The sequence below is a fragment of the Lutjanus erythropterus genome, chromosome 6 (assembly GCF_056507025.1).
Source record: "Lutjanus erythropterus isolate fLutEry1 chromosome 6, fLutEry1.hap2, whole genome shotgun sequence".
Taxonomy (NCBI): Eukaryota; Metazoa; Chordata; class Actinopteri; order Lutjaniformes; family Lutjanidae; genus Lutjanus; species Lutjanus erythropterus.
The window spans coordinates 24,370,347-24,388,778 of NC_139322.1; the positions used below are offsets into that span (position 1 = coordinate 24,370,347).

General features: G+C 37.7%; 2 protein-coding genes across 2 annotated transcripts; one reads left to right on the forward strand and one right to left on the reverse strand.

Annotated features, from left to right (window-relative positions):
• Nucleotides 1–304: 304 nt before the first annotated feature.
• On the reverse strand, nt 305–6,076 carry atp5pb (ATP synthase peripheral stalk-membrane subunit b). The gene is made up of 7 exons (XM_084721301.1): nt 5,940–6,076; nt 5,105–5,141; nt 4,225–4,370; nt 3,496–3,659; nt 3,172–3,297; nt 2,415–2,594; nt 305–571 (listed from the first exon to the last, which is right to left on the reverse strand). The coding sequence occupies exons 1-7, from the start codon at nt 5,965–5,967 to the stop codon at nt 494–496; spliced, it is 759 nt and encodes a 252-aa protein (XP_084577427.1). The 5' UTR covers nt 5,968–6,076; the 3' UTR covers nt 305–493.
• Nucleotides 6,077–9,733: 3,657 nt separating this feature from the next.
• On the forward strand, nt 9,734–16,971 carry traf3ip3 (TRAF3 interacting protein 3). Its single transcript, XM_084721304.1, has 13 exons — nt 9,734–10,201; nt 10,325–10,442; nt 10,550–10,667; nt 10,757–10,784; nt 10,892–10,921; nt 12,002–12,097; nt 12,803–12,874; nt 13,694–13,834; nt 13,992–14,129; nt 14,212–14,347; nt 14,474–14,619; nt 15,862–15,978; nt 16,239–16,971. Exons 1-13 carry the CDS (start codon nt 9,812–9,814, stop codon nt 16,437–16,439), a joined length of 1,731 nt encoding a protein of 576 aa, XP_084577430.1. The 5' UTR covers nt 9,734–9,811; the 3' UTR covers nt 16,440–16,971.
• Nucleotides 16,972–18,432: the final 1,461 nt, after the last annotated feature.

Below are 18,432 nucleotides of genomic sequence, written 5' to 3' on the forward strand. Positions count from 1 at the left end.
GGGAGTGACGGATCAGGAGGGTTGGCCTGATTTGTCATTTGAGCATTAGTATTTGAGGGACGGTGGTAGGCAGCAAATGCGTGGCTCATTGTGAGTCCAAAGGTTTAGAAATGTCTCAGTATCTCCTTCAGTGATCAAAGGTCTTGAGGGCTCAAGAAAATGCTCTTATGCAGTTATCAAGCTGAAGCGTAACCTATTGCAGCTATAAAACTCTGACACACTGTTCTAAACACATCCACACCTAACGTCACGGAGAAAATATGCAAAGGTTAAACAAAACACTTAAACAAAACAAACTGGTCAGTTTAAGATGAATAACAGAACCATTTATTTTACCATCAGCTGACGTGTAAATACTGTACACACCCATATTATTGACAGAGACAATCTTTGAAGAGGAAATAGTTTATTCTGTAAAGAAAAGTGAATGTCTCGTCTTGGGACGATGAGTTGGGGGTTAGAGAAGCCTTCTCTGAAGACCCTTGATGACAGTTTAGGCTGTAGCCCGGGCCTTAGTGGCCTTGGCCAGAGCCTTCAGGTCTGTGATGCACTTGGCAATGCTCTCTTTCTCCTGAAAAACAAAACGACAAACACATAGATAATGATTTTCATTCCATTCAGATAATCACATTCACTCAAGACACACTCAACAGCTTTTTTTATTGGCCTTAAAATCATGGAAGGCAGGGGCGTCCCTGTAGCTCAGTTGGTAGAGCGTGCGCCCTGTGTACTGAGGCTGTTGCTTCTCTGCAGCGGCCGCTGGTTCGACTCCCACCTGTGGCCCATTTTCTGCATGTCATCCCCTCTCTCTGCCCCCTTTAACTGTCGTGTCTTCAGCTGTCCTATGATTAAAGGCAAAAAGCCCAAAAAATAATCTTAAAAAAAAAAAAAAAAATCTTGGAAGGGAGACACGCTTTTAATCCATCCATCAGGCTGGATTAACTTGCCTAAGCCACTCACTCAGTTCTTTTATTTGATTGATGTATTTTGGCAGAATATTAGTTGGTCTGTTCATTTATTTTATTTTTGTTGACCCCCTTGAAACAAGCTGGTGCAAAGAGTTTATCCTGTAATTACATTTTGGTGGGGAAAAAAAAGATGTCCTGAAGGGTCACCTTGTTTCTGAGTTAGAAATTAAAAAAACCTATTAAGTGCTTCTCTAATGTCAGAAGTCAACCAAAAATGAGAAAATTAATAGGGCTTGTAAGTTTAAGTAAAAATTCCAATCAATTATTTTATTTAATATCTTATTTTCTTGGCAAAATGTTGATTTAAATTAGAAACCATCTGATGCAACGGCTCAAATATAAGAACTCTGTGTGGAAAAGTGGGGATCATTTATATCCAGGTCAAAGGACTAAATGTTTTACACGTTACACATTCAGATATTCTTTTTTAATTGAAAAGTACTGATATAACACCAGCTCCTACAGCATGTTGCATTTTGGATGGTTTGTAGTCTTTCGGTTGCTAGGCTAACAAGTGTCCTCAGGTCTGTTTATCGTGTGTCTCTAAGTGAGTGAGTCATCCCTCAAAACGTTTCATTACAACAGTTTAATCTGTGTGTATATTGTTGTGCAGCCATTGAAGAAACAAATAATGACCAGGGCACAAAATTTGCACATACTAAATTCTGGTAAAATATGCAAGTACATGTGTAGATTTGTTTCAGAAACCAGCAATAAAAATGGAAATCTGTTGAGTGGCTGGTAAAATTTGAACAAATTTGGTTGTTGGGCCAGTGGACCAAAAAACAATTAGTTAATTTTGTACCCTGTTCATGACAAGTGAGAATGAGACTAAAAACATCTCCTGATGTCTGCTGCAGAAACAGACCACTAAATTTGTCATTGGTCAGTTACAATAGATGAGTCACAGATGATAAGGAGCTCTAACTGCCATCTCACCACTTCCATGAGCCTGACGCGAGAATTTGGGCTTGTGACTGATAGACAGGACACACAAATTATTTCATGTTTCACTTTTACTACGCAAAAGGCAGAGAGGATGAGGACTCTGTTACCCTTTGATTTACAATATCCCAGAGAATCTGTCTAACTGGACTACTTGGAAAGTGTGTTTAGTTTAGTTTATTAGGCAACCAGTGTACAAACGTGTTGGAAACATTTTATAATCAGGGTTGTCTTATTGTTAAGCCAACATTTTATGCAGGCAAGCCTCCAAGTTTGACCAAACACTCAATGCCAACTGGCAGTTTGATACTGTGCTGTGGACACATTTATTTCAATTGGTACCAAAAACTGAGGTTTAATATCCAGCCCCACACTAAAATGTTTGAAAATAAAAACGTTTCAGTAATCTAAAACATTTAACAAAATTATGCTTAGATTCTAAAACTGAAAACTTTCTCTACTACAAACATAAAATCAAAATTCTGACTCAAAAGCTCTGACCTGCTGAGGGGTGATGCTGCTGATGACACTCTTCTCCACCCAGCTGACCATGTGTTCCTGCTCCATCCGGCGGTGGAGGTCCTGCAGGGCGATCTGGTAGTCCAAGCGCCTCTTCACCTCATTGGTCACCATGTGTAGCCTCTCTCTGTAGTTGGTCTCCAACAGCATGGCTACGTTGTTCTGAGAGGAAAAGAGGAGTCCATGCAGTCCTTATAATCACAAAACCACACTGTCGAAATATCTGGTTGACACTGTTAAAATTGTTGGCAGATTTATGCAGATATTCCAGATATTCCTTCTTCACAGGCTCTTCACATTGTGGTGCAATTTAAGTGACATAAAATAGTTTAAAATTCAAAATAAAAATATGCCCTGAATTAATACATGCAGCCATAATTCAAATATTCACCATTTACATTTTAAACTGCCAGCAAATGAATCACTGTAATTCAGTGTAATGCAAGACAACAGGCTGGTGTGTTAAACAGATCAGGATCGACCATCAATTTATATATACTCTTATTTTCAAAAGATATCAATTCATTTACAGTAACCATGACAGGTTTCTTTGACCACTCTATGTTGTTGCAACTTGTGCCTGTTGCCAGTAGAGGTCAGTAACTGTCTATCTAATGATGCCTCTCACTGCTAGAGCTCAAAGTAAACAGAGTAATGGGCAGCCACCAGCAGTCAGTATGGATTGTTGTTCAGATGTAAAACATTACATTGTGAACAGGAAAAAAAAAACACTGTTTACCCTCTTAGCATCAAAGAGCATTGATCTTCCCTCTGCTCTCCACTGCTCCTTCTTCTCATCCTCAATAGCCTGAGCCAGGCTGGACATGGCGAGGTCCTTCACCTCCTGAGCCCTGGCCACTTTGTCCTGCAAAAACACACACACACACACACACACCAAGATCAACGGGGTGCTTGCACAGATTCTGCACAAAAGACAAGATGATAAGAATACTAATAATATGAACAAGCACGCAGTTACTCCAGTCAGGACATTTTTTCAAGAATGTTATCATTAGCCAGAAAAAAAGGGATTAAAAACAAATCCATGTGGTTGCCAGCCAACCTCATTCAGTTTGTCAGCGAAAGCTGCAACGTTTGGACCAAATTTCTTGACACCATAGATGATGACAGCTCCTATGGAGGCAGCAGCAAAGGTCTCGTGGTTGATGACGTAGATTTCCTTAGAAAGCATGTAGAGGAGGAGGCCAGTGCCCAGCATGTAGGGTCCTAGTGAGAAAAGGGAAAATTTACTTTTTTTTAAAGTGTCGAACAAATGTCATCTCTGGGCTTTTTAGTGCATGAACAGGCACAACAGGACTACAAACACAACACGTTACTGTCAGATGTATTGCTCTTCACAAAACTCGTTAGCTTTTCACAAACACACTAGATGAGAGACGAGGCCTCTTTTTTTTTTTTTTTTTTTTTTTTTTTTTTTTAACATCACACCAAAACCACAAGCCTTGTGTGCTTACTGTTCCCAGAATCAAAACTAAACATGGACAAGCATCCCTCAGTTTCTATGCCCAACATACCTGAACCAAACTCCCAGAACACTGGAGGTCTGTTACAATTCTCAGTTTTTAAGACATTTCTGTTTGCCGCAGCCTTTTATCAAATTAAATTTGTGACTATTCATATATTTCACTGCACTGTAATTTTATTCTCCTGTTTAATCTTTTTTTTCTGTTCTATCTAAGCTTATTTTTATCTTCTTATTTTACAGTTTAAAAATCCTATTTGTGCTTTTATGTTCCTGTTTGAGCTAATGACAATGAATATGCTCACTGACCTGTGACTCCAGTTTTGGGGTACAGGAGCTGGAAAAGCTCCTCTGGGATGATGCCATGACGGACTTTGCTTCCCTTCTCTGGCAGAGGGGGGACTGGGGCCAGACTCTGAGACGATGTGTGCAGGGAGCGAGACGCCTGGACCAAACTGTGGAAGGCAACATTATAAAATGCTTTCACAGGGACAGCACTCATGGGACATATATTTGTTGTAACTTAAACATATCACCAGGTCAGTTAGAAAGACATTAAGTTAGACAATTTCTAAAGTAGGGATGGAAATTGATACTAATGCCATTATCAATTCTGCTTATTGGTTCCAATTCTGATCAATTTCAATCGAACTGGCTGTAGAAACAATCTGTAATCTAAAATGGATGAATCGAGAGAATGTTTGTAGAGCATTCAGTTTCATTTAGTTTACTTAGTAAAAAAACATCTGCTAAGTCTGTCTGCCTTCAATAATCGATATGCTGCTCAGTTGGAGTCAATGGCGCTAATGCAGAGTGTCAAATATATGATATTCCTAGAATGTGTTGTGTTGTAAGATGTTATAGCATGTTGTCGGTGTTTCCACCCTTACTAAAAATTTGCATTTTTCTGACATTACAGCTCGCAATGTGGTCCACTTTCTACATGAAATGAAGTTATGCTTTCAACCATTTCCTCCTCTCCACCATGACTATTCCTTATTGCAAGTTTCCAGCAGCACAGACAAATGAGTTTGACCTCTTCGCTTTGCAATGTGCAACTATCAGAAAAACATTAAAAACATTCATGGATAGATAAAAGGAATTTATAAGCTTGAAGGCATAGGATCCCAATGGATAAAACCAGATATAACAGTTTCTCAATTCTCATCCCTATTGTTAAGACACTTACCCAGCTCCAAGGGGGCCGCTGCCTTTCAGGGCACTGCCTGCAAATAAACCCAACAATCACATGAATTCGGGGTTGACAGCAATGCTTGTTTTCATTCATTCATGTTTAATCCATGGTTAATTTTTCTTGATTAATCAGCACCTCTATTTCAAACCATTTCAACAATAACTGACCTGTATAACCCTCATGAAAGCCCACGGCTGTTGTATTTATCAAGTGTAACTACTTAACTGGAAGCAAAATGTAAATTACTTTACTGTACAATGACAAATATCTACTGACAGCATAATATCAACTAGCTTAAATGTCTGGTAGCAATTTGGCTGGATTCACATGAGCAACTGGTGAAAACATTAAAATAAAAACACACTCAGGGTAGGTTTACATCGTGAAGTCAGTTAAGTTTTCCTTTATTAGACAAGTAAGTTAAAGAACATAAGACCGATCAATGCTAGCTGTCAAAAAGGTGACATTTGCAGGCAGGCATGCAAAGCTAACGCTAGCTAAGGTAGCCTAGCTTTGGTTAGCTTATATTAGTTATCAGCATCTAACTTAACTTAACTGTAACCAACTGGTAGTTATGTCAGCTAAAAGTAGAGATAACGCTTCATATAGCAAACACATCTATAACCAACAAACTACCTACAAACTCAGAGCTTATTAGATACACTAGCTACCTGCAGATAGCATTAGCATGTTTCTCATTCAATGCGTGGCCTTCACTTTACCCTTCAGCTTTACATTACCTTAAAGCTTAAGTTTCTCCCTTCTGACAGTTTTGTTATGGCAGAAGTATGTTTTGTTATCTTTCTTCAAAAGTAAGATTATTGCATACCTGAGACAATGACAAGTCTGGACAGCATGTTTGTTGGATGAAGTGCCAAGTTCGTGATACACCGGGCACCCTTGTATCGGCCTCTTCGTGCCCTTCTGCAAAGAGCCACAAGGATGGCGGATACACGAGATGTTCTCCTAAAATATCGCGAGAGTACAATAAAGCCCTTTAAAAAAAAAAATTTATTGACAAAGCAAAGCAACATTAACATACAAAGAAAGAAATTAAACACAAATACTGTGTTCGAAGTGATGATATAGTATTGATTTGTTTTTGAAGAAGAGCATATAAAAAGAGTTGGGACAAGACAAAAACATATTATAATCATTAATATTATTATTTATATTTGGTGGAAACAGTTGACAAAAAGAGCAGTCCATGTCCACATCACCTTTTTTGCAGAAAAACCATGGATAGATAAAAGCGATGAGTATTTTTCAAAGTCACTTCTGAATAGCTGAATGAACCAGAGAAATTCCATGGACAAACCAGTTTCCACAAGAATAATGATTTGTGTTTTTCTATGTCTCTAATATTTGTGAGGGAGGTGGGAAATTGTGTTTATATATATTAAACACCAGGAAAATTAGTAATACGCTACGTTACACTGCACAGTATATTGTATAATTATTATTTTTTGCGTTGTTAAAAGAGGACACCACTAGATGGCGCTGCATTCAAATATACCGTATGTCACTTTTTTTTAAATAAACTTTATTAGAGCCAAAGGCAAATACCATACATAAAGGACACACAAAAACACAAAATACAATAATAACAGGAGGCCCAGGGCTACAGGCGAAGGTGGATATCCCCAGACAACAAAGCTCTCCTTCAAAAGTCTAATTCATAACACCAACTTAAGTCAAATATGCTCCAAAATCAGTCCTGCGAGCAGTGGTGGAAAGTAACTACATACATTTACTCAAGACTGTGCTGAAGTATAATTTTGACATATTGTACTTTACATAAGTATTTGCAATTTACACCACTTTTGATTCATTTGAAAATTGATTAAGAGGATAAACCCCTTGAGATGCACCATCTCATCCTTAGGGGGCCCTGCTTTATTACTGCTACATTTCATTGGTAAATATTTGATTTTACTCCAGTACATTTATTTATACGGATAGTTACTATTATGTTTTATACTGAAAAAAGAAAGTAATGATCCAGGACTTTTAAATCTACCCAATACTATTCAAAGCATGTACAATTGGTACATCTGTATTTTTACTTAATTAACATTTCAAATTCTACTATTCTACTATTCTAAAAAAATGTATTTTTAGACTGTAGTATTTCTACTTTTATTCAAGTAGAAGTAGTACCTCTACTAGTACCTCTTCTAATGTTCTTTGAATATTCTGTGGCATCCACATATTCAGTGAGTTCATTCTGACCATCAGGAAATAAGAAATAATGGTTTAGAACCACAGATTTTTCATTTGTGTTATTTAGCAACTACTGACTATTATAAAATAAGATATTTTCCCTCAAACACACCAATGAAAACATCCTTAGAATAAAAAAGAAAAATCTGTAATGAAATATGTTGAATTCTATAGTGACTGACTAAGGTTTCCCTGAATGAGAATGATTCCAAAACAAGTGTGAAACATTTTTATCGACATTTTTACAAAATAAGCAGTCAATGTTGTGTTTAAATCTCTTAGGGAAAGTTTTTTGCTGGGAAGAATACCATTTGTCCTTATATTGAATTAAGATTAACTGAGGTAAAAATTAAGGTGTGAAGAGAATTTGAGGTTAGACATAATGCTTAGATCGAGTGTTTTGGGCTAATTAGTCTTGAAAATTCTCCTGACTTTAATCAAAACTGACATTGAGCAAAAATATGAAGTCTGTTAGTTACTTTAATTCAAACAACACATGCACAGAGACACACATAACACCAGCACCTGATAAAGCTGTTGATGCAGCTGTATAATCATTAAGTCATTAACCCATTTCAATGAAAGATGAGACTGCTGTTGTGATGAAAAAATTCACATTTCCAACCTCACACACTGCACAGCTCTGTCTGTTTTATCCCAGACTGCATGCAGGGGGAATTGGCTGCGTCTGCCTGTAATCTTGGGGCCCACCCGTGCATGGCATCAGTTTGGTGCGAGTGGCTGCTGAGATAGAGGAACATATGACGCTGTGGTTCTCTTCACTTCCTGTAAAATTATGCTCAACAGAAACAGCTACATGTGAAACACAGACAAAACCCCGGACACTATTTCACAGGAGGGACAAAATGGGTAACTTCTCAAGGCCTTCGTGAAGACTTTTTCATGCTGAATGAGATGGCGTTGTAGGTGAGCTCTATCATGGCTTTCTGTATTTTGAGCAACATATCTGTCTTTGCATTATCTTGTACATTTTCCCTCCAGCCTCAACACATCTCAGGGCCTTGTCTGTCTTTGATAAGTCTGGTACTCAGTGGTAAAAAAGTTTTCTCATAAAATACAACAACAATGCAACCACCGCAACATCTACTATTACTTTTACTATCACTTCTACTAAAACTACTACTATAGGCCTACTAGTATTACGAGAAATGGTACTACTGTAGCAGCGTCTTCAACAATGTGCCGGCATGGTTCACAGAGAAAATGCATTTCTGTGCAACACAGAGCATCTTAAACGTAATGAAGGTTTTGCATTCTGCTTTATTTGGCCCATTCTGCTTATATATTCTTGGTGCACAACAACAACACTAACCTTCTTTATATTTTTCTTTCTTTAAGCAGGTAAAAGTCATGAGACTAAAGAGAAATACAAATTTATATGAGACAAGTATGATGGTAAAAAAAAAAGAGAGAGAGAGGTAACACTTTATATGAAGACCAGATCTAAAGTGCAAAGAGTGAATTATAATGCACTCATAATGCTTTATGATGGTGCTCACAGGATCACATAATGCCTCCTGATACACTATATAAACAGTCATGAAAAGGTATAGATCGGAAGTTGACTGATGGGCCTTAAACATTACATATACATACATATACAATACATTATGACTATACTCACCTATACACACTTTAATAATAAGTTGTAATAAGGACTCATAGCATGCAGTATCATAAGTTATCATTGTATGTGTTCAGTAAGCGAAGTACATATTGATGCATCTATAATAATGAATGCTTTATAATGAAGAAAACAGTGAGTTGGGAGTTGTTGGTGGTTGACAAAATGTATTCAGGCATTTTCTTAGTTTGAGGTTTTACACTTTCAGGTTCAAACTTTACTTGCAATTTTCTGCATTTTGGCATCACAATAATCACTCATGATGCAGCATAGATTTGTTTAAAAGCATACAAATGCATCACACATCACCACTTTACCACCAACAATGACATATGATCATGACGCATGCATGACACACATGATAACTTATGACAGTGGTTTTCAGACTTGGGTCGGGGGACCAACAGGAGTCCTTCAGTGGGTTGTAGCAGCAAAAGGAGAAATAGAATATTTTACTTTTCAGCACATTTTTTGGAAGTTGGAAAAGCAAGGGGAGATTGGTTGATTGGTTGTAATTTATAGTTATTCTAGTTTGATTATTGATTGACTATGGAGACTTTATTATATTCAAACCTAAAATAGGCTTGAGGGCCTGTTAAACCTACAGCAACCTCCTCATCAGTCGCTCCCTTGTCTGCTCTGTTTCTGCTCTGCTACATACAAGCTCTCCTGTGATTTCAGATCAAGTTACTCCTTCCTGCCCATGTTGAAATTCCTGTACCACCATTGCCATCAACCGGCCCTCCTCACCCGCCTGCTAACCCTAATCCTTTAGCACTAACCTGCCAGTCCTTGAGTTGTGCTCCTGGGCTCAAACCTGCCTTCACACTGCCATGGACACACTGGCTGTACAGCTCTCGCCAGTCAGAGACTTTGACCAAATAGTTGCGATCAGAGCAGAGAAACATGAACACCTGCGAGGACGTAACAACGTGACTTCGTGTCGCAGCCCAACGAGAGAGACCACAAAATATATAAAGAATGAACTGAAGGAAAAGAGGCATCAGGAGTTTCTGAGGAGGAGATCAGTCAGCCCAGAGCCGTGTTGTGTGAAGTCTAAAAAACGTTCTTCAAAGACAAAACCTTCAGCAAAGACATTTTCAGTAAAACATCCCAGTTCATTCAGCAGGTCAGAGACATTGCATACAAACATCCACAATACTCCCAAAGCTAATGGACATCCAGTTATGATTTTAACACCGAACAGCAGCTCCAGCCAATGGGTAAATACTACATCCTTTGATATTATTAGGAAAGATATTACACCAGATCTATTTTTTTTTTTATCTTTCCATATCCACAATAAATAATACCTGCATCTTCTTCTCCTGTCCTCATTTCCTCAGGCCTCATCATGGTCAGAACAGGTAACAGTGACGAGGCCAGAGAAAAGCCACAGGACACAAGCATCTACCTCCACACCAGCCATAAAGGAATCAAACCAGCGCAGGACAAAGAGCACAGGTGAACAGAGAATAATGTTAATGGTAGACTTTTTATCAGGTGCTTAACATGTTGATTGTGAGATAATCTTTCATGCCAGTAACGCTTTTATTTACTGTCTCTCGAAGCTCAAAAGACGAGCATCAAGACAGTCGTCCAAACAGACAAGATTAACCAAAGGACCTCGATCCAAACTGAAAATATTGTCCCAAAAAAAATCCTGCGAGAAACCGGTGTGCAGACAGAGTGAGTTTAATTTAAATCTATCTCCCTGATTGTATCAGAGACAGCTCTATGTTTCATATTACTGTAATGAAATATTTTCTTATTTGCAGATCTGGTCTGGTCACTGTCAAAGAATCAGTAAGTTTAAACTATTTGTTTTATTTTAAATATGAATCGCATGCTTTTTTAAAATCATACTTACTAAATCTTCTTCTCTTTCTTGTCTCTCAATTCTCACATAACAGGATGTTCAGCGGTTAGCGGAGTACTTGGAGGTAAACCAACCAATTCATATAAAGTCCATCCTGATCTGAGTTTTGTTTGTTTTTCAAAAAAGGACACTATGACATTTGATATATTAAATAAATAATTGTTCCTTTTTGCAACTTAAAGTAAATTCTGCAAAACTATATAATCCAGAATGTTTTTATGAATCAAGTACTAATAAAATACTTGCTGGTTCCTACTATCACTATAAAGTGGTGAACAAGGAAGTAAAACTGGACATTTTAGAGGAAAGGATACATTTTACCAGAAGGTACCTTATTATTTTTTGTAAATACTGGACAAATACTAATAGTTGTGAATAGTAATTTACAAAAATACTATAATTTATTCCTCCTTCACTCTAGAATGTACAACTGTTACTTTCTTGTACCCTATAATCTTACTGTCTTCCACCGTAGGCTACGTGTTCAGTATTTTATTGAAACAGTAAAACTACAGTGTAAATCACAGGCTTTATTATAAAGTGTTATCTTGAATTCAGAAGCAGTTAAATTCTCTGATACAGTCTTACTTGGTCTGGTATGATCAGTAACTGTTGGAGGCTAATGTTGGTTAATGTTCGCTGAAATTAACTGAGTAGTTTATGACTTTGTGACTCTTGTGACTGTCACTTGTTTTAAAGCTAAAGTTGGATAGTTTTGCTGTGTTTGTATGATCTAAAACTACTTGGTCTGGTGTGATCAGTAAGTTATGTTTGCTGATGTTACCCATGTTAGCAATGCTGAAGGTTATTTGTGACTTTATGCCTTTTCTCTGTTTGTTTTACTGTGACACTGTCACCATTTACCGCTGTCCAATATTTGTCACTTATTATTAACTTGAAATGACCTGTAGCTTCTGGTGGATAACATGTTAGCAAACAAGTGTCTTTAAATGTTTGTGCCGCAAAATACGCTATTACTGCTATTTTTTTATTTCAACCCAGTAAATACCATGAGTTGATGTAGGGAGCATAATTTATTTTAAATATGAGGTTAAAACCTCAACAGAAGATGCTGCTAACTTTAACTTTAACTTTTAAACTATTTGTATGTAACTGTCTCTCTTCTTCTGTCTGTTTGTGTCAGGAGGCTCTGTGGAGAGAGGAGGTGGTGAAGAAGAAGCTGGCAGCTCTTCAGGAGAGCACGTCAAACCTGATGAACTCTTCAGACAAAATATGGACTGTAAGTCTCTCCATCTGTGTGCACGGGCTGTTGACTTAAATCAAACACACCCCCATCGTTTTCAGTCAAAAAATACCAAATGCATATTTCTTATTTATAAGGTCATGTTGTTGTTCAAATGTATTGTACATGAAAATGTACACAGGAGTGTTTGACAGCTGCAGCCTCAGGAAGGCCTGTGCAGTCTGTGGTTTGAAGCTTCCTGCTTCCGCTCTACCCTTCAGTGCATAGGACGGGTGCAAGCTGTCATTCTTATGCAGGAAGGGCGTGGTAGTCAGTAGATATTATAGGTGCTATGTATCCTCATTAGATCTCTTTTTGATTCACAGCCTGTATGAAGGGGAAATACTGGTGCTCCCCTTAACTGTTTTATAGTTTTTTATTTGTGTTGTAACAGCTGAAGACCTTTATTTATCTTTATTTAGGAATATCTTTATTTAGGAGATTTATTTATTTTAATGCTTTTCATCTGTGAAAATTGTTTCTTACTCAGGTATGTTACCATCAGGCAACTTGTATGGTTTTTTTTCTAAACTTGCACATGCAAACATTGTGATCTTTCTTGAGGCTCACAGCTGCTGCATGTTCCCTCTGTGCACCAGTGAGCGCAGAACACGCTGTCACAGATTTTGGTGCATGAAGCATTAATTTTCCATCTGCAGGTTACAGCGTGACAGTCAGTCATTTCCTTTCTAACCCACACAGACTCGCTGCAGTGAAGACCTGCTAAGAAGCAAGATCAAGGCTCTGGAGGCGCAGCTGCAAGTCTGCCTTCAGGTAAGAACAGTAGCTGGTGGTGAAGAAGCAACCGAACAGTGTTTTTTTTTTTAATCATGCAACAGTAGTCTTTTTTTTATTTTTTATTTTTTGCAACAACTGAAACATTTTAGGCATCCTAAAACAGCCAGTCTGCTCTACATTCTTATCCTGTCATGCAGTGTCTACTGTTCACACTCCTCTGTGGTTTTAGTTTCTTACCCTGTAAGCATTTCTAGGTTTAACTTAGCACTGTTCAGGGTTGCTGCAGGTCTTTAAAATGTCTTAAAATGTCTTAAATTCACATTTACTAATAAAAGACCTTAAAATATATATATTTTTTGTATCTTAAATTCTGTTTGCAGTGTCTTAAATATTTATGTACTGAATGCTGTAAACAATTCCTACCAATATTTGGGCAAGAGTTGAGTTGTGAAAAGTGGGGCGATCATCAGTCGGACCTACACAAGGAAACTGTCTAAATTATTATGATTATAGACTGTCTGTCTGTCATTTACCTATTTATTTACAATCCATGTATAAACTATAAAACAGAAAACCACAGTCATAATACAGGCCTCTAAGTGACTTTCAGCATACAGTGATTAATATTATTAAGGACATTTTATCACACAAATAAACATATTTGGGCAAATGTTCTTTAATGCAACCAGTTATTGTCATTTTGGCTTACTTAGAATTTTGAACTAACAATATATGCACTTGGTCAGAAAAACCTACATCTTCACATTTGATGTTTAGTTTTAATACAAAATTGTACTTAAATATCGCTAAAAAGTCCTACATTTAACTTGGTGGTACATGTTTTGTGCTTCATAGAAGTTTCCCAAGGATGGAGTAAAGAAACTGGTGCTACAGATGGAGAAGCAGAAGCTGATGTATGAAGAGAAGGCCCTGGTCGCCTTACAGAAGGCCACACAGGACAAAACTGAGGCGCTCAGCAAGGCTGAGACACTGCAGGTTAAATGCAGTTTGCAAATATCTAACAAAGATGTCACATAATTATTTGGGTTTTGTGGTGACAGATATGGTCTGTATGTTTAATACAGTGTCAATATTGAACCAGAAAGTCAGGTTTTATACTGTGTCAATATTTCTTTATGTTTCTTGCCTCCAGGAAGCACTAATAACAACAAAGGCAGACGCACTGAGGTGGCAGAGCCTTTATGAGGAGCTGAAGCTGAGCTCTGGACAACTCAGGGACAACCAGCTCCTCAGTAATGAACAGCTGCAACAGCTGCACAGCCAAGTGGAGGTACAGTGTGGTCTGTGACCATGTTGGATGTGTAGAAGTTGTCAGTGTAAATAGTTGTGATTAACATATATGTTCTGTGCAGCTGTCCAGAGCCAGAGAGGCCGAGCTGAGGGAGGAGGTGGAGTCGCTGAGGCAAGAGAAGAAGGAGCTACAGTACAACATTTGCCTGTTGGAAGAGGACAATGAGTTATTAAGACAGGAAATTCAGGACCTTAGAGGCAAGAGACTTACACCTATCATGGTTTTCTTTCCTGAATTTTCAATATGAAGCCTTTTTCACTTTATCTAGCAGCAATTCTGGAGGCAACATGGATCATTTGTCTAAACTGCTTTCTGTTTCCTAGATGGCGGCGATGAGATCCAGCACTTCATGATGCCGGAGCATTCGGTGTCAGAGGAGGCAGAGCCCCAGCTGACGGTGAGGAGAGACTCACAGGTGGAGGAGCAGCTCCGTCACACTCAGGAGAAACTCCGACTCAAAGAGAAAGAGGTAAGATGGAGATTTATCACAATACACTACATACATACAAAGATTATTTCAACCTCATTTACATTTTTCATAAGTATTGTGCATGAGAATAATAATGAGAATTTATATTTACAGAAATGGTTAAAGATGCAAAAAAAAACATGTACAGAATCTCATAATATATTTTACTCATTGTATTTCAGGCATATTTTATACAAAATGTACCTCTCCATATTTGACCCAAAAAAATTTTAATGAATTAATTTTCCACTTATTAGCTTTGCTAATGTTTTTTCAAATAACTATCAAATCTATTTAAAGTTCCAGTGTGTAAGATTTACAAGGAATTATTAGTAGAATATGGCAGAAATGGAATACAGATTACGTATGTTATAAGTCATTTTTTCATTGGTGTAAAATCAACTGCAAATAAGAAATGTTGTGTTTTAATTATCTTAGAATGAGCCCTTTATATCTACAGGGGGTGTGGGTCGTCTTCCACGGAGGCCGCCATATTACACCGCCATGTTTCTCCAGTATATCAGAACTAACAAACCAGACACTAATGCTGCATCAACATTCACATACTATGCACTACCTACTCAAAATGTATCGTTCAGCATACTTTAAATACTAGTATGAATCTTTTTGGACACGCTGCTCAGCGTGTATGTCACTTCCTGTGAGCCTCCTCACCAGTTGGAGACAGGTAGTCATGGTAAATTGTTCCAACAATTAACTATTAAAAAAAACGTATTATGCCTAGTAAATTTAAGCCTTACTTACATTTAAACTGAAGCACTACTGATGTTACACAGGGCTGCCTCGATCGCTATACACCTTTGTTTGTTATGTTGTTCACTACTGCATTGCACTGTGGGATATATTTATCAGCGTAGTGTCCAGTACTTGCATAGTGTAATATTTCCCTGTAAACAGTATGCACCTTGCCTACAACTGATTTCTACATTTCGGACATTATAAAAAAAAAATCTCTGCTGTGGCGTACTGAGAGTTGACAATCCGTGAGCTCAGCTGGATGCAGCTAAATCCTGCACACTGGTCCTGTAAAGAATATTCATCAAGATGATTTTATGTAATAATGCTTTTCCTCATTTCTGGAGAACATTTTAAAGATAAAAGCAAGGTCATATTTTGAAAAATGCATTTGTAAAGGTCACCTGCAATGTAACTGTATTTCAAATAGGTTGCAGATAAATATGATCTGTGTGTGTGTGTGTGTGTGTGTGTGTGCGCGCACAGTGTGAGGAGCTGCAGACAGAGCTGTACGCCATGGAGCATGAGTGTCAGTCCAGCCAGGCCCGATTGTCGCAGTGCAGGGACGAGCTCCGGCAACTCAGTCACCGCCATAAGAGACCGGTGAGCTGTGTCTCTGTGTGTGTGTGTGTGTGTGCGCATATAGGGGAATTTGAAACTAAATGTCCTTGCTTTTCACTAATTTGCCCTCACATTGTCAGCCAACAATATTGACTAGTTTTACACTTTCTGCACCAAAAAGTCTTTGACACTCTGACTTTTTACTGCACTGCACAGCTACAACACAATAAAGATCAGCAATAAGGATGATGATTCTCTGTTTATTTGTACTTTACTGCTGCATTTCTCCCCTCTTTGTTCAGACGACGTGTGGCTCCTGGTGGAAGGCCTGGGTGTTCTTCCTTCTATTCCTCGTTGTGGCACAGGTTGCCATGTTGTGGCTGTGGTATCCTCCTTTCAGGGAGCAAGTTGAAGACCTGTACTCAGACATTGAGACCCGCATCGAAGACTATCTCATGGAAATGGCCTCTCCTCGATACTCAGGCTGTTTTAGACCAATATGATAATGTCACTGCACAGAATATTGTTTTTGTTGAATTTGTTTTAAAATAAGACTTTTCTAGGATATAGTTTCTTGATATTTTTGTATTTCACACATTTTTAGGCTTGAAACTCCAAGTGTGTGTGTGATGTGTGGGATGAATATTTTTAATGTTTGAAACAATTAAAACATGTTTAAAGCACTATCAGCTCACAGGTTGGCTGAGGTTGATGACATTTTAAAAAACTGTGAGTCAATAATTTCGACAAAATAATTAGTAGTAGAGAAATATATTTTTTCCTTTGTACTGTAACCACCTTATCTAGTCACACACACCACCTTGAATTATTAAAAAGAAATACAACATAAAAAGCCATGACAATAAAGATAAAACATCACTTGAATTCCTTCAGCTGTTATGGTGATACACCTATCATTGGTGAAGTGTTGTTTTAGATTTTTGCTCAAAACAAAAGGAAAACAGGAAAGTTTGCACTCAATTGAAGAGCCATCATAATTTTATATTATAAAAAAAATAAAGAAATATTCTCACATCGCTGTTTGTTGAGTCTTCTTGAGAAACATTTTTACTCTTGGTGAGAGTGCTGAGTGTCAGTGATTTAAGTCTTGAGTTCATGGTGCTTTGGGTTAAATTTAATGGAAGAGCTCCACTCCACACTTAGGTTAGTCAGTGTGGACAGTTTCTTCAGTGTAACACAAAGTGGGACTCTAAAGACGTCTCTTGCTGTCTCACCTTTACAACAGTATTACTGATTAGTGACACAACCATCATTATCTACTGTCCTCAAGAGAAACTGTCTTCCTGAGCCATGATCATTATTTCTCTGAGTTAAGGTTTCTGCCTAAGCTGCAACAACTACTTCATATGAATAAATAAGCAAATAATTAAGATTTGTATAATTACAGTTGTGGACAATGGGTGTATCTTTACTAAAGCACTGTGAACAATACTCAATAACAAGAACAGGTTCTGCACTGAAAATCTAACTTAAAGGCAAACTAAGCAGAATTTTTGCTCAAAAGATGCATAGACTCATTGAAATATGATCCCTCTCAAACATCACCAGCGACTCACCAGAAATGTGTGATTGACGCCCTGCTCTCCCACCCATATCCTCTTATTTTATCATTGTGTTGCTGTGTTCAGGATGCTTTACCAAACCAAATGTCAGTATTTGACATTTTGACAACAGTGTGACAACACAAGGCCAAAAACAATGAAGCCAAACAGAAGCAAGACAAAATGTAGCTAAAACTGAAGTAAAACTAAGACACAAGCAAAATACATTAAAATTAAGGTAGAACATTAAAAGATAAAAGGACAGGAATAAATAATAAAAATAAAGGTCTGGATGTTGTCTGATCAATATAAATAAAGACATGAAATGAATAATAAGACAACATCACATAGAGTCGGTATAAATAAACACAAATAAAAGGAATAGAAGAATAAAAGATACATTAACAAGACAACATCACATAAAAGCAAGCAAGTTTTAATTGATTGAAGTGATTTAAAGATGTTGCTGATTCTACAAGCCTTATCTCCTCAGGCAGGTCGTTCCAAAGTCAAAGGGTTGTGGTGGAAAAAGGTCACTTTTAGATTTAAGCCTGGACTTTGGACAACATGGTCATGGTCAACATGTTTGCTATGTAGCTTGGGGCCAGACCCAAACGGGCTTTAAAAGTGATCAGTACAAATCCTCAAATCAATTCTAAAACACACAGGGAGTCAGTGAAGGGAAGCAAGGATTGAGGTAATGTCATGTTGTCTGTTAAAACCAGTAAGAACCAGTATGAAGCATTGCTGCTGCGTTCTGAATGTAGTGAGGCAGCATTAAAAGTACAATAGTTCCCTCTGAAATGTACTAGAGTGTAAAAAGGCAGCAGAAAATAGAAATATTCCAGAAAAGTATACGTACATCACACCTGTGATTACGTAGTTAAATAACGCACTTGTTGTAAGTAGTTTCATGATGGAAATTATTCTCTTT